Source organism: Phyllostomus discolor, chromosome 7 (genome assembly GCF_004126475.2).
Source record: "Phyllostomus discolor isolate MPI-MPIP mPhyDis1 chromosome 7, mPhyDis1.pri.v3, whole genome shotgun sequence".
Lineage (NCBI taxonomy): Eukaryota > Metazoa > Chordata > Mammalia > Chiroptera > Phyllostomidae > Phyllostomus > Phyllostomus discolor.
In genome coordinates this window covers 115,203,437-115,221,388 of record NC_040909.2, presented here as the reverse complement: position 1 = coordinate 115,221,388, position 17,952 = coordinate 115,203,437, and the positions used below count along the sequence as shown (strand labels likewise).

Here is a 17,952-nt window from a genome sequence, read left to right as displayed (position 1 = left end):
GAAAATATAGGTACCATATCAATAGTTTGTGTACCCTTTCAAGAAAAAGAAATTGCCTTTTTATGCCCTTAAAAAGGGGTATAAAAGGTTGATTCATTTTTATTCATCTTATCTTATGCTTTGCTAGCAAAATTCAAAATTATTCTTACTCCTTAGAAATTTTAGGGTAAAGCTGGTTAGATAGTTCCATTAAGAATACTGTTCTGTCTTCTTCATATTATGCTGCGATGCTATTGGAACTAGGAAAACTATTTTTCTATTTTTCTTTCTATATTTTACCTTATTTTTGCCTCCTTTAAGAGCTATTTTACTGCCATGGAGCCCTGCCTGTCTAATACTAACCATCTTTCGGAGCACTGCTGCCTTTCCCTGGCCGCGCAGCCCTCTCTGCCTTCCCCCCTTTCTCTCCCTCTGTTCTGAACCATCTCCCTCGGCCCTCACTGTGTCCCCGTGTCACTCCAGTTGCACCCAGTGCCCTCATGATCTCACCCTAGTTCATGTACGCATGTCCATTTTTATTAACGGTAGGTCCTAGAATGGTGTTTGTAATGGTTGTTTTTTGTTTTGTTTATTCCAGGGAAACTAAGAAGGATTTTGGTCCTGCCTGCAATTCCTACATAAATTTGTAGCAATAGGACTCGGTCTTGAGAAGCTTTAAATCTTAAGGATACCCTCCTTCTCTGTTATTACAAATTTCTGTCTTTTCTCTCCATGTTAATATAGGACCAGTAGATCTTTTTTCCAAAATAGACCACTTTTATCTTTCTTGAATTTCGACTGAGCTAGTTCCCCCGCCCGCCCCCCCCCACCCTGGGTAATCGTTCAGGGTGTCACCGAGAGCTCCCTAGTCAGCACTGGGCCCTGGTGGCTAAGAGTGCAGCTTCGGAAGCCTGCTGCTGCCTGTGTTCCCATCCCAACTGTGACCTTAGGACAATTACTTAATTTTCTGGTGCCTCCATTTCCCCTCCTTATCTATTAAATAGGGGTAATAATACCAAGAATTAAATGATAAAAGACAGGAGAAAGGAAGTGCCTTACACTTTATGACTTCGGCAGCTGTGGAATCCACAGACCTGACCGCACGTGCTTCACGTTAACTTACAGGCTTTGAGCCTGTGAACCATAAACTTCTGACCTGCACCAGAAATCTCACCTTTAAAACTACACCATTCTTAGCTACCCTCTCCTAAGTTAGCAGTGAGAAAACAGGTATCTGGTTTTTATGCTACTCATCTTAACTACATGTTCCAATTTTTGTGTGTCAAAGTGCCTTTTGTTGCTTGCATAGGCACCGTGCAGGCATGAGCAAAAGTAGGTTTATAATTGTGAGTACGCAAAACAGTTTATTCTTGTATTACTAATTATTGTACTATATTTTTTCTGTTATGCAAGCCTCCTTTTGCCCATCCCGTATTTCAGTGCTCCGCGTGATTCCCTGTTAACCTTCAGAAGCACTCTAGTGCTCATCCCACACGGCTATCCAACAGCTACCATTTTCTTAGGAATATTTTATTTCGTCGCTATTTGTAGGTACTTTTTTCCATTGGAATCAGACCCTTCTTACTAGTATTTTCAACATTTGGAATTGTTTTTGTATTTATCAGCCAATTAGGAGTAAATATTTATAAGACACTCTCTACTCCGAAAAACGTCATAGCCAAATGGTAGTGGCCACCACTGACTATAAATGTTATCCTCTGCTAATGAACAGGGCGAGTTTTGTTCCAGAGTGAAACTTCCATAAAATGTTACAGATAAGTGAGCTTTTCTGTATTTGCTTCTTAGCTGATCTCCTTACCTCATCAGTTTCTCTTCCCACGGGTTATAGCACTGCAAACTATAATCTTTACAAAATATTTGGATCACATTACTCCCTTTTGTAGTAGCCTCCCTTGGCTCAACTGGTGTCTGTGGAGTTTTGTCATTAAATTCTTCTAATTTGGCATGTGCTCTTTACTCCGGCTCTGTCTATTCCATTCTGTGGAAGAAATCCTATGTCAGTAGTCAAGTAAACCCTCCTGTTCTGTACTTACACGTAATGCAGTACGTTTCTTGTTGTTGGGCCTGTGTTTCTGTTTAATGATACCACATGCCTATAGGATACATTGCTGAAAATTACTTTATGCACTCTGTCATTTAGGACTGTATTGTCTTGTATGCTAGAATAATTATGTCTTGGATTCAGTAAATAAACATATCATTATCACAAAACTACAGTTTCCGTGAGAGGATGGGTTCTCTTCATGCTCCTTCGTGCTTTTCATATGTGTGTTACGTACTTGGGTGGTCAGTAAGCAGAGCTAATTTTTACTCCCAGTTGAGTTTTGTGACTTATTGAAACCAAAGGCACATAGATTTCATGTCACTTTCAGTCTCAACTACTTTTAGTCATGAAGTTCAGTGCTTGTCAGTTTTGAAAATACCCAGTTCTTCGTCTATGGAACAGGAAATTGTACTTTTTCTTTTATAAGTAGTTCAGCTCTAATCATTCTGCCTCTTTTTTTAGGCTTTAAACCCATGAAATCTCAAATTGAAGGGAATTTTATTTGACATTGTTTTGAAGTCATCCTTTCTTCTATATGGTCTCTATTTAGAAGTTGTTGGAACACTTTCTGTTTTTAGATGATAGCTTTAAAGATAATAGGCAAGGCTTATTAATCTAGTTTTAAAATTATAGTTCTTTGCTTTGCTGTGGGATTATTGAGATGGTACCAGGATAAACATGGAGGAGTCTTGAGTATTTCTCAATCAGTTTTGGCCTGTTTACTCTAAACTAGGCAGTGAAATCTTTGTACTTTAAACCCTGCAACAGACTTCAAAATTTTATTACAAGCTTCCTCAGAGAAGCTGTACCTAATTTATTCATTTAATTCTCCCTTCCTTAATTGACAACGTACGTGATAAATTAAAAACTGTGTGTTTCATTTAGCCTTTTAGTGTGGCTGAACCACTAGCATTGTGATAATCCCATTTCCCTTTTTTATTTCAGATGTTCTATCTACTAGATTCACTAGGAATTACATAGGCTTTGGGGGCTAGTCAAATAACCTAATCACTACATACTCCTATGAAGAAGATGCTGTCCCAGCTGAAAATCGCAATCTTTTGAATGTATGTTTAGAACCCCTTTAATTTAGGGGTTTCTCCATCTAGACTCAGGGGAAATTTATAAAAAGTAGAGACATGTAGCATCATCATCCCAACCGATTAAGTGTTTGTTTATATCTAAAGATATGACCTAAGTCAATTAGATACGTTTTTTGTAGGTGCTTGTGTTTCAAGAAGAGAAAGTTAATACTGGTTATTAAGAGATATATTAAGAAATCTAAATAAATAAAGACAAAAATATGATCATTTCTGCCATAGTGCTATGTATGTGTTCCTGAAAATCTCACATTCTGCAAAATGAAACACTAAACAAGTTTATGGGAAAAGTAGTGGAGGTACAGGTCCCTTACAAATGGGAAGCCTTGTAAGTGCAGACCTACAATATCAATCCAAACACTAGTGCAGCCCAGTGTACCCAGCGTACCTGTGGCAGGTCGTACTTTGCAGCCATAAACATGGGGGTTCACACTTCCTCCTTGAAGACATTTGCAAATATAACTCATTTCTCATCAATTAAGATGTTTTTGTTTGTTTTCTTTTTGTAGTGAAGAAATGTTTTCACCTCTCTATCTGTTCAGTGTAGCCTCCCAAGATAGCTTAATACAGAGGAAAGTCAAGCAGTTCTTTAAGGCAGTGGAACAACCCCTTCTTGCAATGAAGGAAGGTCCTTCTATCGGGTTTTTATATTCTTTCCTAAACTGACAACTCTTGCCTCTGGTTACTTCAAATCATTAATATGCTTGGAATAAAATCTTTCACAACTTTGTGTTATACTGACAAGATTCCTCTATTTGTCAGTTCCATATAAACTAATTCTCATTGAAGAACTAACCGGAAGGTCGCTGAAGTAATTAGATAAGCAATAGAGAGGGTATGAGTGGAATAAATATAGGTAAAAGTAAGTCAGGCTTGTTATATCCTAAATTGGGAGCATAGTCAAAATCTAAGAAGATGAGGTTCAAACTAGCAGAACCGTATAAACATTTGGGTTTTAAAGCAGAAAGATTCATTTTCTAAAGCAAGGTTTTGTATGTGTCTCAACCCCACTCTTACCTTGGCTTCTCCTCATGTCAGATAACGAGTTAATCACAGTATCATTTCTCATTCCTTCCAGAACTTAGCGGTGCCCAGTTACATAGGACACGAACAATCACTGCCTTCGTTCCCACGCCACTTCGTAGCCACCTCAGTGCAGCATTCCTGTGTCGCTGCCAAGCAGCCCGTCTGATCTGGCAGATCAGATGATGTTATTTATTGACAGTTTACTGTAACTCAGGCAGTGTGCTCAGTCCTTTACCAAATAATCGTTATTTAACCCTTGTAACTCTTATGTGGTAGGGGATGTTTTAATCCCCATTTACAAGTGAGGCAGTGTAGGCTTAACTGTTATCAAAATGATTGCAAAAATAAGTCACCAAAAAATCTTTTACATAAAAAGGTATTCTATAATATAAAATTAATAGCACTGATATAATAAACTAAGAAAAAATGAAATTACAGTTGATGGTAGGTACTTTAGCTGAAATATCATGAGGAGCTGGGAATGGGTGTAGAGGATACCAGCCAGCAGTATCCATCTTGGCTGCGGATGTTCGTCGAAACATGCTAAAAACATACACAGAGACAACCAGGTCCTGTGGGGGAATAGGGACAGCGGGGCCACTCCTCACATGGGGAGCGCCTTGGCCACCCTCTCTCCTAGAGGGCACCATGCCACTCCTCATGTGGGGAGCGCACCTTGTTCCCCCTCCAGAGAGGCTTTTTATTGTTTTGTTTTGTTTTTTTTTTAATAAGAATTCAGGTAAAATCTCATTACTCATTGCTAGGAAGTAAGGATCAAACAATAGATAACAAAGACGTCTGAGGGCCTATTTTGAGTCAGGGTCAAAGAGCTATAAGACTTTGAGGAACAAACTTAATTTTTCTTGGACCCTTATCATTCAACTGAGAGCATTCTAAACAAAGAAGGTTTCACAGTAATTTACATGTTCTTTCTTAGGCCTGATCACCCGGGGAACCTGCCCTTTCCAGCACTGGGCTGGGCTGCACCACCCTGTCATTGTTTCAGGCTTAGGTGGAGGAAGGGAAGTAAGGCAGCCAAGGGTAAGGAGATTTTTCTCCCAGACGATGAGGACTCAGGCTATGTCAAAGTCGAGGAGCGAGGGTCCATCACCCACTTTTGCTGCAGCCCTCAAAGTCCTTTCTTGGGGGCCTCCCATGTGATTGTGCCTGTCCTAGGTTGTTCCCCCCTTGGGGAATCTTACCCGTTATTGGCTAACCGACCAAGCATTGGGGTTCAGTTTGAATGAAGCAGCAGAAGCAGTGCTCCTGCCAGGGAGATAAGCTTTTGTCTCCTTGCTGGCTTACAGTCCAAGGCCACTCCCTCAGCCTTAGCCATGGTGGGGTTACAGCTTCTGATACCAGGCAGAGCGATTTTCAACAAATGGGGAATTATTTTAAGAAACTAGAATGACAGAAAAATAGAGGACTCAAGAGGAAGCCAGTTGGAAGATTGGGTCAAATGTGTAGAAGATAAAACAGGCCTGATTCCCTAAGAGCCACCGAAGGGGCCTCAGTTTCTGCCTTGGGCATTTCTGATTTTAGTCATCGTGGGGCCTGGCTTTACTTTATTTCCTCTGCTTGGAAATCTGTGAGGTTGCCGGTGGTATTCTGAAAGTAGGTTTTGTTTTAATTTGAATTAGGTGAAGTGACTATTCCTTTAACTAAATGATGCAAAGGCCGTTAAGATTCAGAATACAGTAGGTAGGCCCCCCCTTACTTGTGGGCGGTACATTCTAAGACCGCAGATGGTACTGACGCCTGTATATACTGTCCTTTTTCTATACGGTTACACCTATGATAAAGTTTAATTTATAAATTAGGCATGTAAGAGATTAACAACAATAACTAATAAAATGGAACAGTTATAACAATATACTATCATAAAGTGATGTGACTCTGGTGCCAGCCCCTTTCTCCCCACAATTGGTCTGATAACAGGTGTGGCTGTTGAATGACTGATGGGAGGGGGTCATAAACAGCATGGACACATTGGACAAAGGGATGATTCACATCCCAGGTGGCATGGAGAAGAGGGGCATGAGATTTCATCACACTACTCGGAATGGCCCACCATTTAAAACTTATAAATTGTTTCTTTCTAGAATTTCCCATTTAATAATTTCAGATCCTGCTTGACCCACAGATAGCTGAAACCATGGAAACGAAACCACAGATAGGAGGGAACTACTGTATAGAACAAAGAAGGATTAGGGAAACACCCAGTTCTGGTTGCATTGAATTGAGGTTGGAAGGTCCAGTGGGCATTTGACTATGCAAAGTCTCCAAATTGGACATTTTAAACCCGTGAACTATAAGGCATAGTTGTAAGTCTAGGAGTGAGTGAGATTTTCCAATGAGAGTAAGAGCAGAAGTTTTGGGAATGAAATAGGAACACCAGCATATCAGGAACTGACTGAGGAAGGCAGATTAGTGCTAGGGAACTAGCACAGTCCAGAGTTAGGAGGAGAGCCGGAAGAGGTGATGTGGGCAGAGTCAGTGTAGTGCAATGTCAGAGAAAAAATTATTACTCTCTGGTGCTCTAAAGAGATCAGGTACCCTGAGGACTGAGGGTCCAATGGATTCACAGTGAGGTCAGCAATGGCCTTTGCCTCCTTGTAAGATAAGATATTTATGGGGTTAAGAATTGGAATTTTGATTTCATTGGGTCAAAGAAAAAATGCAAAGTAAGAAAATAAAGAAAAATGTAGCAGCGCATCCTGATGAACTATCAAATCAGTAGAAATATATCATCATGGTTGGGGAGGAGGGGTGTGACCTAAGGCTGAAACAGACCTTAGAGATACTCAAATAGCAGCTGCATATAGTTGGATACAAGAGGAATCCAAGATGCAAAAAAGGTTTAGTAATTTGCTCTATAGCAAAGCCAGTAAGTCTAGGTGTTCTGATTCCAGATCTACCAGCATATAGGGGCAAATTATTAATCCAGAAAGGAGGGAAAATTCTTTTCAATGGTTTCAAACATTAATCTCACTCTTTTAACATTTGAATTTATTCTTGGGTAGAGGAGGGAGGAAGTTGCGATTGCACTGGAGAATACCTGTGCGCCCCTACTGTGTGCTACGTGCAGAAACGCGTGATCGACAGCCTCTGGCTGGATCTGAAATGAAACGCCAAATTCCGTCATGTTGCCAATATGTACAATTAATATATCAAAATACGTATATTTATAGCCAGTTAAGGGAGCAATATTATGATGATATAGTTTTGTTTTTAAATTACTTATTGAATTAGAAATGTAAAATACTGAATTTTAAGATAACCATTCTTTTTTCTGGGAGATAGATTCTCCTTAGGCAGTTGTGTGAAAATATCCATAATCGTATTTTTGAGCATTCATACCAAAACATAAATTCTTTAGTTTTTTATAGAAGAGCACCACCTATGGGCTTATCAGGTATTTGAGGGACATTTTTAAAAAATAAAACCTAATATAATTCTTTCTACTTTTCTCCTGTAACTAATCTTTTCATTTATTTAAAAATTAACAATTGTCTGCTTTTTCATAAATTATTCCCACCTAGTTTTTGGATGGATCTTATTGCTGTTAAATCAGCTAATGAGTATTTGAGTACTGGTATGTCGGTACAGTGTTATGTTTCTAAGTTGAATATAATTGCGCTCAAAATTTATTATTCTCTCTAATGTAGATGAAGCTTCTAATGAAAAGCAATTTTCAGAACAAGTAAAAAGGACACATGGACAAAAACTAGGGGGGGTGGAAATGGGAGGGAGGTGAGGAGGGCCGAGGGGTGGGCTGGGATGGGAGAAAAAGACAGAAAACTACTTGAACAACAATTAAAATTTTAAAAAATCAAAAAAAAAAAGAAAAGCAATGTTCTACATTTGAGGGAGGAGTGATGATTATTTGTGTTGTGTTTGTTTATATCTAAGAACTTAAGAATTTCTTCAGTATACAACTCCAGAAAGCTTTGACAAGAGACAAAAAGAAAGAAAAAAGTCTTATGATTTACGATATCTTTTCATTAGTTATTGGAATGATAATTCATTACAGCAGCGGTTTTCAGCTGGTGTGCTGCAGGAGTTTTTAAAACACGCAATCCCCGACTATTGAGTCGGGGCACGGACCTCTTTTCCCTGAGATGGTCAGGCTGAAAAATGACAACAGCCAGCACAACAAGCTGTCTGGTGTGAATGTATCAAAATTATACCTGTTTTTTTTGTCAGATAGGCAAAACATATATCTTTTGATGTGCTGCAGAATTTTAGTAGTTACTCTATGCGTGCCATGTAATGAAAAGGGTTGAAAACCACTGTATTCGAGCATAGTTAGAAGCAAAACTCTAGTACTTCATTGTTAATAGGCTCTTAAAATCGAGTGACATTTGTTTAAAATTAGTCTTTTTCTAAGGGACTATTCATTAAAGTTAAAATTTTTTTGTAAGGGATATTTTACCCTCAATAAAATTTGATAACAAAAGAAGCACTGGAAGCTTTGTGGGTTGGCAGTCAGATTGTGTGCTGGCTTCTTGGTATGGTGCATGCCTCCTTATGTTCTGTGCCGCGAATCTCCACATTCTGAAAGCGACTGAAAACAGTATCCCTTTGGCAATGTACCCTAACTCCAGAATAGACCCATTTTAGGTATAAATACTGTTTTTGCAGTAAAACGTACTTTTAAAACCTTAATTGCATGTTTTATTTTTCAGGGAATGGGTTATTCTATAGAAATAAGGATTGACTAAGCAATATTGCTTGCTTTATTTTGATCATTGTGGATAAAAAGGTTTTAAAATTACATAGTACACTTCTTAGCATTCTAATTTAAATTGAACAGAGTATAACCTGTTACCAAAAACAATTTTTTTCATCATTACAAATTATAATTGTAATAGAGATACTTGCCTTTCTACAAATGGGGTTACCTAATTTTTAAACTAACAGCAGAACTCAAAGAGCATGAAATGTCAGACCACATATTATATCAGGCACTTTGCTTGCAGTGATTCATTTATTCACTCAGCTGCACTGGCTAGGTGTGAGTAATGGTGGTAGACGGGGCGTGCTCTCCGACCACTGGGAAGCCAGGGGACACTGAGCAGGCTCTAAGCTGTCACGGTTTTGAGTTCGGTGAATACTTCCTGTTCTTCTGAAAACTGCCCCATCGCCGCTGAGGACTGTCTGTGTACCCTTGGCAGCTTCTCTTCTGCTTCTGATCTGACGCCTCTGATCTGTTACTTTAAAAATCAAATAATTCAATTTGTCAAAATTATATCAAATAGAACTTTAAGTTTTACTGAGGGCTTAAACACAGATTATATATGTATGTTTTTGTAGCCCAGTGACTGTTTTTGAAGTTGCAGGAGAATAAAATGTCAGAGTTGAGCTGAAATGGGGGAGAGGGGGTTAAGTGTTAACTGTGTTCCCGTGGGGGCTGCAGATAGTCAAGAACACAGTCCGGGGAAGTGGTGGTAGTAGTTTGAACGTCTCTGTTTTTTATGATACTCAGATATCTAACCACATAAGGATATTTTAATTATGACTACGAGGTCTATCCAGGAGGTATCCAGCCAGGTGATGTGAAAAATAGAGATATTTATTGAAGAAGGTACAAGAAACATTGTACATAGGACAAAGGGCAGTGTCACCTCAGCCCCCTTGAAAGTAGGCACCTTGGGACTTCACACAGTTCTCCCAATCACCACCAGCTGCCCTGTCGTATTTTCCTGAATCTCATAGATGATCTGAAATCTCTTTTGAAGGTGACTTTAGTTTCTGAATCATCCTGATAGTTTCTATGGAGGAATGTTCAAGCTTAACACAAAACTTGATGCAGATTCGTTGCTCTACTCACTCAGTCATTTTGAATGCAACGGCCACACAGTACACATGCTCACTCAATGGCATCCACCACCTTCACTAACTAGTACAGTGATGTACCAAACCGTTCTTGTTATATTAACAGCGGCTGGACTCTTCCTGGACAGACCTTGTATTTCAAGCCTTTTTAAAAAAATAACACAGAAATTACTCATGACCCTGTAATACAATTTGGAAGTATTAAAAATAAGTTACACAACTACTTTGCAGTAATTTTGCAATAATGTTTGGCTGTCTTTATTCAGCCATCCACTAGCTTTAACAATCCAGCTTTTTGCTATCATGTTTATATATGTGCTGTCCCATAATAATTTTGCTCAGAAGATTATTTATATGAAGTCTTTTATTTAAAGTATCCAAAAAATACTGGATTGGGAGTAAAAAGGAGAAAACTGTATTTGAACAATGATTAAAATTTAAAAAAAGTATCCAAAAAATAAAATAGTACTCCTAAGGATATAAACACAATAGTTCAGTAAATACTGAACTCTAAGTAGTATGTAATAAAATAAATGTAAAAGGTGAGTTTTGAAAAAAGATGAATGGGTGTGTGGGTGGAGCAATTGATTGATCTCCATGGCTAAAGCTAGCAATTCTGACTCTTAAACTATTATTCAGAGATCCAACATGAAAACCTCTGTCCTCCCAAAAATGTATACTTAATTAGGATATGACAGCTTAACTAAAAGGAAAGAAAATAAAGTGTCTCATTTGAATAATAGAAGCTTTTCAAAGTTGATAATACCATATTTTATTGTACATGACTTATTGTCTGCAATGTTGGGTTTTTAAAAAAAAACACTGATTTACTTAATGCTTTCTTTTAAAGTATAATAATTAGCTAAGATTGCTTTGGCTATCTTCCAGCCTGTGGAGAGACTCCAGAACAGATTCGAGCACCGAGCGGTATAATCACAAGCCCAGGCTGGCCTTCTGAGTATCCCGCCAAGATCAACTGTAGCTGGCTCATAAGGGCAAACCCAGGGGAAATTATTACTATAAGGTAATTCTGGCATCTTTCTCTATTACTGTATGCTACTTTATTACAAAATAATTTCATTTCCAGGTATCATCACTTAACATATAAAAAGATGATTTTCAGAAAATGTAATAAATTACAGTTATTAGTTTCATCTTAAGGGTAAGAACAGCGGCCCATTCTTTCTCTGCTGTTACGGCATGTGTTTTAAGTATCTCCTCCTGGTGGTAATGGATTGGCACTGCGTCATTCATATTTTTCTAGGCCACTTGTTAACAAAAGGTACACATTTATAAAATAGCTTATTAGGTTCTAGAGTGTAATCTTTGGCCATGGGAGATCCAGCCCATAATGTTGGTCACATTAGTAGCGTCCTGTACCTTAATGAGTTAAAACAATAATAGGGTCTGTCTGTGTGTATATACATGTATGTACGAAACTTGGATCAAGCTGATGATGGGTAAATGCCGTGTCTAGAAAAACCTCCATTTTCCTAACTTGGAAACAAAAGAACACTTGTTAGGAATACGAAGTTGAAGATATTCCTAGAGAAAATAGCCATAAGTTTAATATTCTAAGAATAACTATGATATAAATAAGAAAGATTAAGATTTAGTTTAAAAAAACATTTAAAATTGCAGAGAAAAACTGAGGGAATAAGATATTAGGGAGGAAATATTTAACGGAACTAGCTGTTGCCTGCTTATGGAAATCATGTCAAGGCTCTCAGAAAAGCAGTTTGCCTGAGGGGAGGAAAAATGGTGTGGCTGCACGGAGAGCTGGAGGTGGAGCCAGAGCCCAAGTGAGAGGGCATCTCTCTGGCAGAGCCGGCGATCGGCAGCAGCACACAGGTGTCTGCAGCGTTCTTCCATTGGTAACATTTTCATAGGTAAGAGTCTTAGAAGTTTAGAATTAGACTGAGATTATAAAGTTAGCCTGCTTTTGTATCTTTTTTATATCCATTAATTAACGAGAGAACCATGCTCTGATGAGGAACACAACTGTGGTCTATCCCCTTTTTTCTATGGAAGTCATGAAACAGGGTCCATATGGGTTGTTTTCCCTTGGTGCCCTCAGCCCCACCTTCTGGAACATTGGAGCTGAGCTTGCGGAGGCTATTCTGCTCCTGTGAAGAGTGGTTCTCTTGCAGGATCGATCGGAAGGATATGCCTCTGAGGTTTTCCTTCTGCAAATGTACCAGTGCTGGAACCTGAGCAGTATGCTTATTTTTCTACTGCAATATGGCTAAGTATAAATGTGTACACAAAATAGGATTTTTTTTTTACCATAGGGATTCCAAATGTTGGATCTCTCTTCAAAGTAAAACTAGAATTTTTGGAGATATTTATCTTTTAAACTAAAAGTCCGGCCTCAAAATTGAATTTGCAGCTTACCAGCTCAGTGCTGTAAGACTTGGAAATTCCTGCCGGCACAGCGGAAGCTCCGCGGAACGCAGCCATCTGCTTCCGACCGTGTGTTGGATCTGCGAGGTTTCACAAGTGAGCTGCACTAAAAACAAGCACAAGACTGGAGTGCAGAATAAAGTGGAAGCGCACCCCACATCTAAAGGAAGATTTCCTGAATCCTGGAAGGAGTTAATGAATTTGGATTCATACCCAATAAGATCCTAAAATTAAGAGTTCATTAAGGACAAACCTGAACAAACTCACTAACAGTTCACTAACTGTAAAATTAAGCCTCTACAAGTTCAGGGTGATCAGGCAGTAATTTAGTCACACAATAGAACAAAAATAGTATAGGAATCTCAACCTGTCCCTGAGAAGACACAACAGTTAATTCAAGAGAAACCCTAGGGGTGAATGTAAAAACTCAAACTCTGAAATATTACAAGAAATCATTATTGAATATCTTTGGGATCTTGAGGGTAGGCAAAGGTATTTTAGAGAGGACAATACAAGTACTAAACATAAAGGAAAAGATAATAAATTAGGCCCAGTTAGAACTGAAGTTAAAAACGTCTGCTCATTAACAGATACCATTGAGAAAATGAAAAGACAATCCATATAGGCTAGAAGAAAATATCGGCAATACACGTATCCACCACAGGGCTGGACTCCCGCACATACAAAGGAATATTTGTAACTCAAAAACCCAATGTTGTTAAATGGGCGAAAGACTTGAACACTTTGCAGGAGAATAAGAATGGCCAATAAGCACATGAAAAGGTGTTCAACAGCGTTTAGTCTTCAGAGAAGTATGTATAAAACTACAGGGAGAGACGCCGTTTTATTCCCCGCTAATGCCTGTTAGACAGAATGTGTGTGTGTGTGTGTGTACTTTCTGTAACAGACACACCCTAAATAGGAACATGTTTATGCTCTATAAAGAGCTCTTTTAAAAATACAAAAATTTAATGGATAAAGGATGCAAAAAGACAATTCACCAGAAAGAAATAGCTGATGAACATAGGCAAAAGTGTTTCAATCTCTGTAAATAAGGAAATGCAAAATAGAGCAATGATAACCTTTTGCTGACCTAATTGGCAGCAGATTTTTTGACAAACAGAATATCTCATTTTGCCAGAGTTGTGGGATGTAAGATACTTCTCTCTACACACACTATGGAGTCATGACTTGATATAAACATTTCTTTCAATGCCTAAAACCGTTACAGTAGAAGTGTGTCTTTTGTCCTAGCAATTCTACTTCTAGAAAATATGCCCTAGACAGATGAGCATTTATACACGCTCACATGTGTAGAGAGAGGTGCATGTTTAAGGATTCTTTAAATCATTTTTCCTAATAGTGAAAGGTGGAAACAGAATTGTCCGTCAGCCTTTGTTACAGTTTTTCAGAGTATTTAGAGAGGAAACATCCTGCTATTATAATCCTTGGATAATTAATTTTATTACCACATAATTTAAGGCCGAGGCAAGGGGACAAAATCAGGTCTTCCCTTTTTTGTGAATCCGGTCACTGGAAAATGGTAGTGTGGTTCCTGCTTTTCCACAGCAGTGGCTCCTTCTGTGTGTGCTCTTATTTACGAGTACATTTTGCCTGTACTCGTGCCCGTATTTTGTGAACTATGGGATAATGTTCAACTATAAAGTTAACATAAGTTAATATTAAAAAAGTATATTCAAAGGGCTTTTCACTGAGAAGTTTGTTTACTTTTAATTCTTTTTACTTTACTCATATTTGTGCTATTTGCTCTCCTATAAATATAAGCTGTAAACTTTTCACTAAGCAAGCATTCTAATCTAAGAGACTGCTGGCTTTCTCCGTGTGCACTTCAGTTCAGTAGGTCACAGAGTGCTGTTGTGGGTTCAAACACAAAACAACTTAGGATGTCCTGAATTAGAAGTGGTCTTTCCTAAACACACACGGAGAGAAGAAATCAAAAAGGTGTCAGCTATCACCTGTTTTTTAGCATTATTTTGGAATCTGACAGCAGACAGTATAATCTGTTGATGATATGGTTGTATGTTTGGAAACCCAGAACAATATATAGAGACTTATAATAAAGCCCTCGGTTACATTGTATTATGATGATTTTTTTTGCCAAAGTTACCCTTTCTCATAATCTTTTCTTTTTGTTTGTAGTTTTCAGGACTTTGATATTCAGGGGTCCAGAAGATGCAGTTTGGACTGGTTGACAATAGAAACATACAAGAACATCGAAAGTTACCGAGCTTGTGGTTCCACAATTCCACCACCGTATATTTCTTCCCAAGACCACGTGTGGATCAGGTTCCACTCCGATGACAGTATCTCTAGAAAGGGTTTCAGACTGGCGTATTTTTCAGGTGTGTTTTTTAATAAGAAGAAAGATGCTAGACAGAATTGCATAGTATTAACTGCTCCATCACTTGGGGGCTAGTCTTCTAAACACTCTTTTTTTTTTTTTTTATAAAGATTTTATTTATTTATTTTTTAGAGAGGGAAGGGAGGGAGATAGAGAGAGAGAGAGAAACATCAGTGTGTGGTTGCTGGGGGTCATGGCCTGCAACCCAGGCATGTACCCTGGCTGGGAATCAAACCTGCGACACTTTGATTCATAGCCCGCGCTCAATCCACTGAGCTACGCCAGCCAGGGCTTACACACTCTTCATTTGAAACTTATGTTTCCATGGTAGCCGTGATTGAGAAATTAGAAGCTAAAGGTTCACATGCCCTAGAGCTGAGTCTTAAAAGGTGTTTTCATGTAATCCTAATACAATGATTAATTTTCTAAACAAAGTTCAGTTTTCTTTTTAAAAATTTTAAATATACTAAGTTTAAAAGAAGTTTTTCCCTCTCTGCTGCTTACCCATAGCCTGAAAGTTACTTCAGAATATATTTTTGTTTGTGAATTACCATTGTCTTCACAAAAAGGCATACTGGGTTCACCTTCATAGTTGGTAGCATCAGAAGTTGTCTTTTGCTGTTTTTTAACTGTATCCAGAAACAGTGACCAGCTCATAACAAATGTAACTCAGAGCATTTGAGTTATGCATATGTTTTGCTGAAAATAATGTCACATCTCCTGAAATTCCATGGTTGTCTTTAGCAAACATGTTTCTTTTTCTTTTTTTTCTTAAAAACACAGTCTTAGTAATATTTCGGTTCTGAAGCACCTTTTCTGCCCTGCTCACCAATAAATGAGTTGCTAATGGAAGATTTAGCACTGGCCCAGCATGATCGGTTTGGGGACTAGAGGGGATCTGACATTTGGTTTTCTTTCTCTACCTCATTGTTTTGTGTCCACGATGGTACACTAAGATAATTAGAGTATTATGTGCATTTCAGGTCTTTTCTTTCTCTTTTCCCTAGTGTTGTGGTCATTAAATTTATGCCTTTAGTTCAGATTCATGCAATATTTTGCAGTTATGTTAAAACTAGAGAAATTACAAAATGGGAATGCTGTGATATAATTATATGGAACATCATAAACATGATAAAGTTGATCTTACAGTCTTAGCAAAAATCTAGGTAAATAATGGGCTTACAAAATATCCTATGATATACATAACAAAATATTGTGTTATATATATAAAAACAACTAGAAAAGAATATGAAAAGTGGTTTTGAAAAGGTGATTTCCATGGGTGAATTTTTCTTTATTTCAAAATATCTGTCATTCTGCTGTTTACGCAACATAAATGTTTAGGCAGCATATCCTGTGGACTCATGGGTCTCACATCATTTTACTGGACGTTTATGGTAAGATAGCTTTTGGTAAAAACAATTGGTTTCTTCTCTTTAGATCGAACTGCAAAGATCTTAATGGAGCAAATTATAAGTTTCTAATAAATTGAATTGTTGAGTGATTTGCGAGCCAATATTAATTTGCCATTAGAACTCAACCTATTTTTAGAACGAGATTTTTGAAACCCTTTTCCTTGGGCTTAACATTTATTATAAAAATGTCACTGGCTATTACATATCTTTTGAAGAGTATGTTTTTGTCTCCTTACCTCTCCACCTCCCTTCTTCCTCCCCGTTTTCCCAGGGAAGTCGGAGGAACCGAACTGTGCCTGTGACCAGTTTCGCTGCGGGAATGGAAAGTGTATCCCAGAAGCCTGGAAGTGCAACGACATGGACGAGTGTGGAGACAGTTCCGATGAAGAGATCTGTGCTAAAGAAGCTAATCCCCCAACATCTGCCTCTTTCCAGCCCTGTGCTTACAACCAGTTCCAGTGTCTGTCTCGGTTTACCAAAGTTTACACCTGCCTGCCCGAATCTTTAAAATGCGATGGGAACATTGACTGCCTTGACCTAGGAGATGAGATAGACTGTGATGTGCCAACATGTGGGCAGTGGTTAAAATATTTTTATGGTACTTTTAATTCTCCCAATTACCCAGACTTTTATCCTCCTGGAAGCAATTGCACCTGGCTAATAGACACTGGTGACCACCGTAAAGTCATTTTACGCTTCACCGACTTTAAACTTGATGGTACTGGTTATGGTGATTATGTGAAAATATACGATGGGTTAGAGGAGAACCCACACAAGCTCTTGCGTGTGTTAACTGCCTTTGATTCTCATGCGCCTCTTACCGTTGTTTCTTCCTCTGGACAGATAAGGGTGCATTTTTGTGCCGATAAAGTGAATGCTGCCAGGGGCTTTAATGCCACTTACCAAGTAGATGGCTTCTGTCTGCCATGGGAAATCCCCTGCGGCGGTAACTGGGGCTGTTACACCGAGCAGCAGCGCTGTGACGGGTATTGGCACTGCCCAAACGGGAGGGACGAGACCAACTGCACCATGTGCCAAAAGGAAGAGTTCCCGTGCTCCCGGAACGGCGTCTGTTACCCTCGTTCCGATCGCTGCAACTACCAGAATCACTGCCCGAATGGCTCAGACGAAAAAAACTGCTTTTTTTGCCAGCCTGGAAATTTTCACTGTAAAAACAATCGCTGTGTGTTTGAGAGCTGGGTGTGCGATTCTCAGGATGACTGCGGCGATGGCAGCGACGAGGAGAACTGCCCGGTCATCGTGCCCACCAGAGTCATAACCGCCGCCGTCATCGGGAGCCTCATCTGCGGCCTGTTGCTCGTCATCGCGCTGGGGTGCACCTGTAAGCTTTACTCTCTGAGGATGTTTGAGCGCAGGTCAGTATCCAGAGAAAGCTGGAGCGGCGCTGCTCCAGGCAGTCAAGATAAGGCCCACTTACTTGCAACAAGTGCTTTTGTGTGATTGGCCGTGTCTTTGTGTTTTGTATCATTTAGAAATAAATATTGCTAGTGATTTATAAAATTAGCATGAAAAGCTGAAGACTCAGAAGACTAAACATTTTTTAAGTGAATAAATACTTAGGATTATGGGCTGAAAAATAGCCCATCTGTATTTACAAGTTCCTATTTTCAGATTAATCTGTTTTGTAGGAATTTTCCAAGCTGCAACTCTTAGTTTTGTTTCACCTATATTTTTATAAATATTCATTCAGTAATTTTAGATATTTGAGGACATACTATGTTCAAAGGACTATCCAGGTGAATA

General features: G+C 38.8%; 1 protein-coding gene across 2 annotated transcripts in view; it reads left to right on the top strand.

The window, feature by feature from the left end:
• Window positions 1-17,952, top strand: part of LRP12 (LDL receptor related protein 12) — a 71,537-nt gene that overhangs the window by 46,364 nt on the left and 7,221 nt on the right. For both annotated transcript variants that reach the window (XM_028533810.2, XM_028533809.2), the window contains 3 exons: window positions 10,897-11,032; window positions 14,572-14,774; window positions 16,460-17,564. In XM_028533810.2, coding sequence (XP_028389611.1) covers window positions 10,897-11,032; window positions 14,572-14,774; window positions 16,460-17,564 — 1,444 coding nt within the window. The remainder of the gene's footprint in view (window positions 1-10,896; window positions 11,033-14,571; window positions 14,775-16,459; window positions 17,565-17,952) is intronic.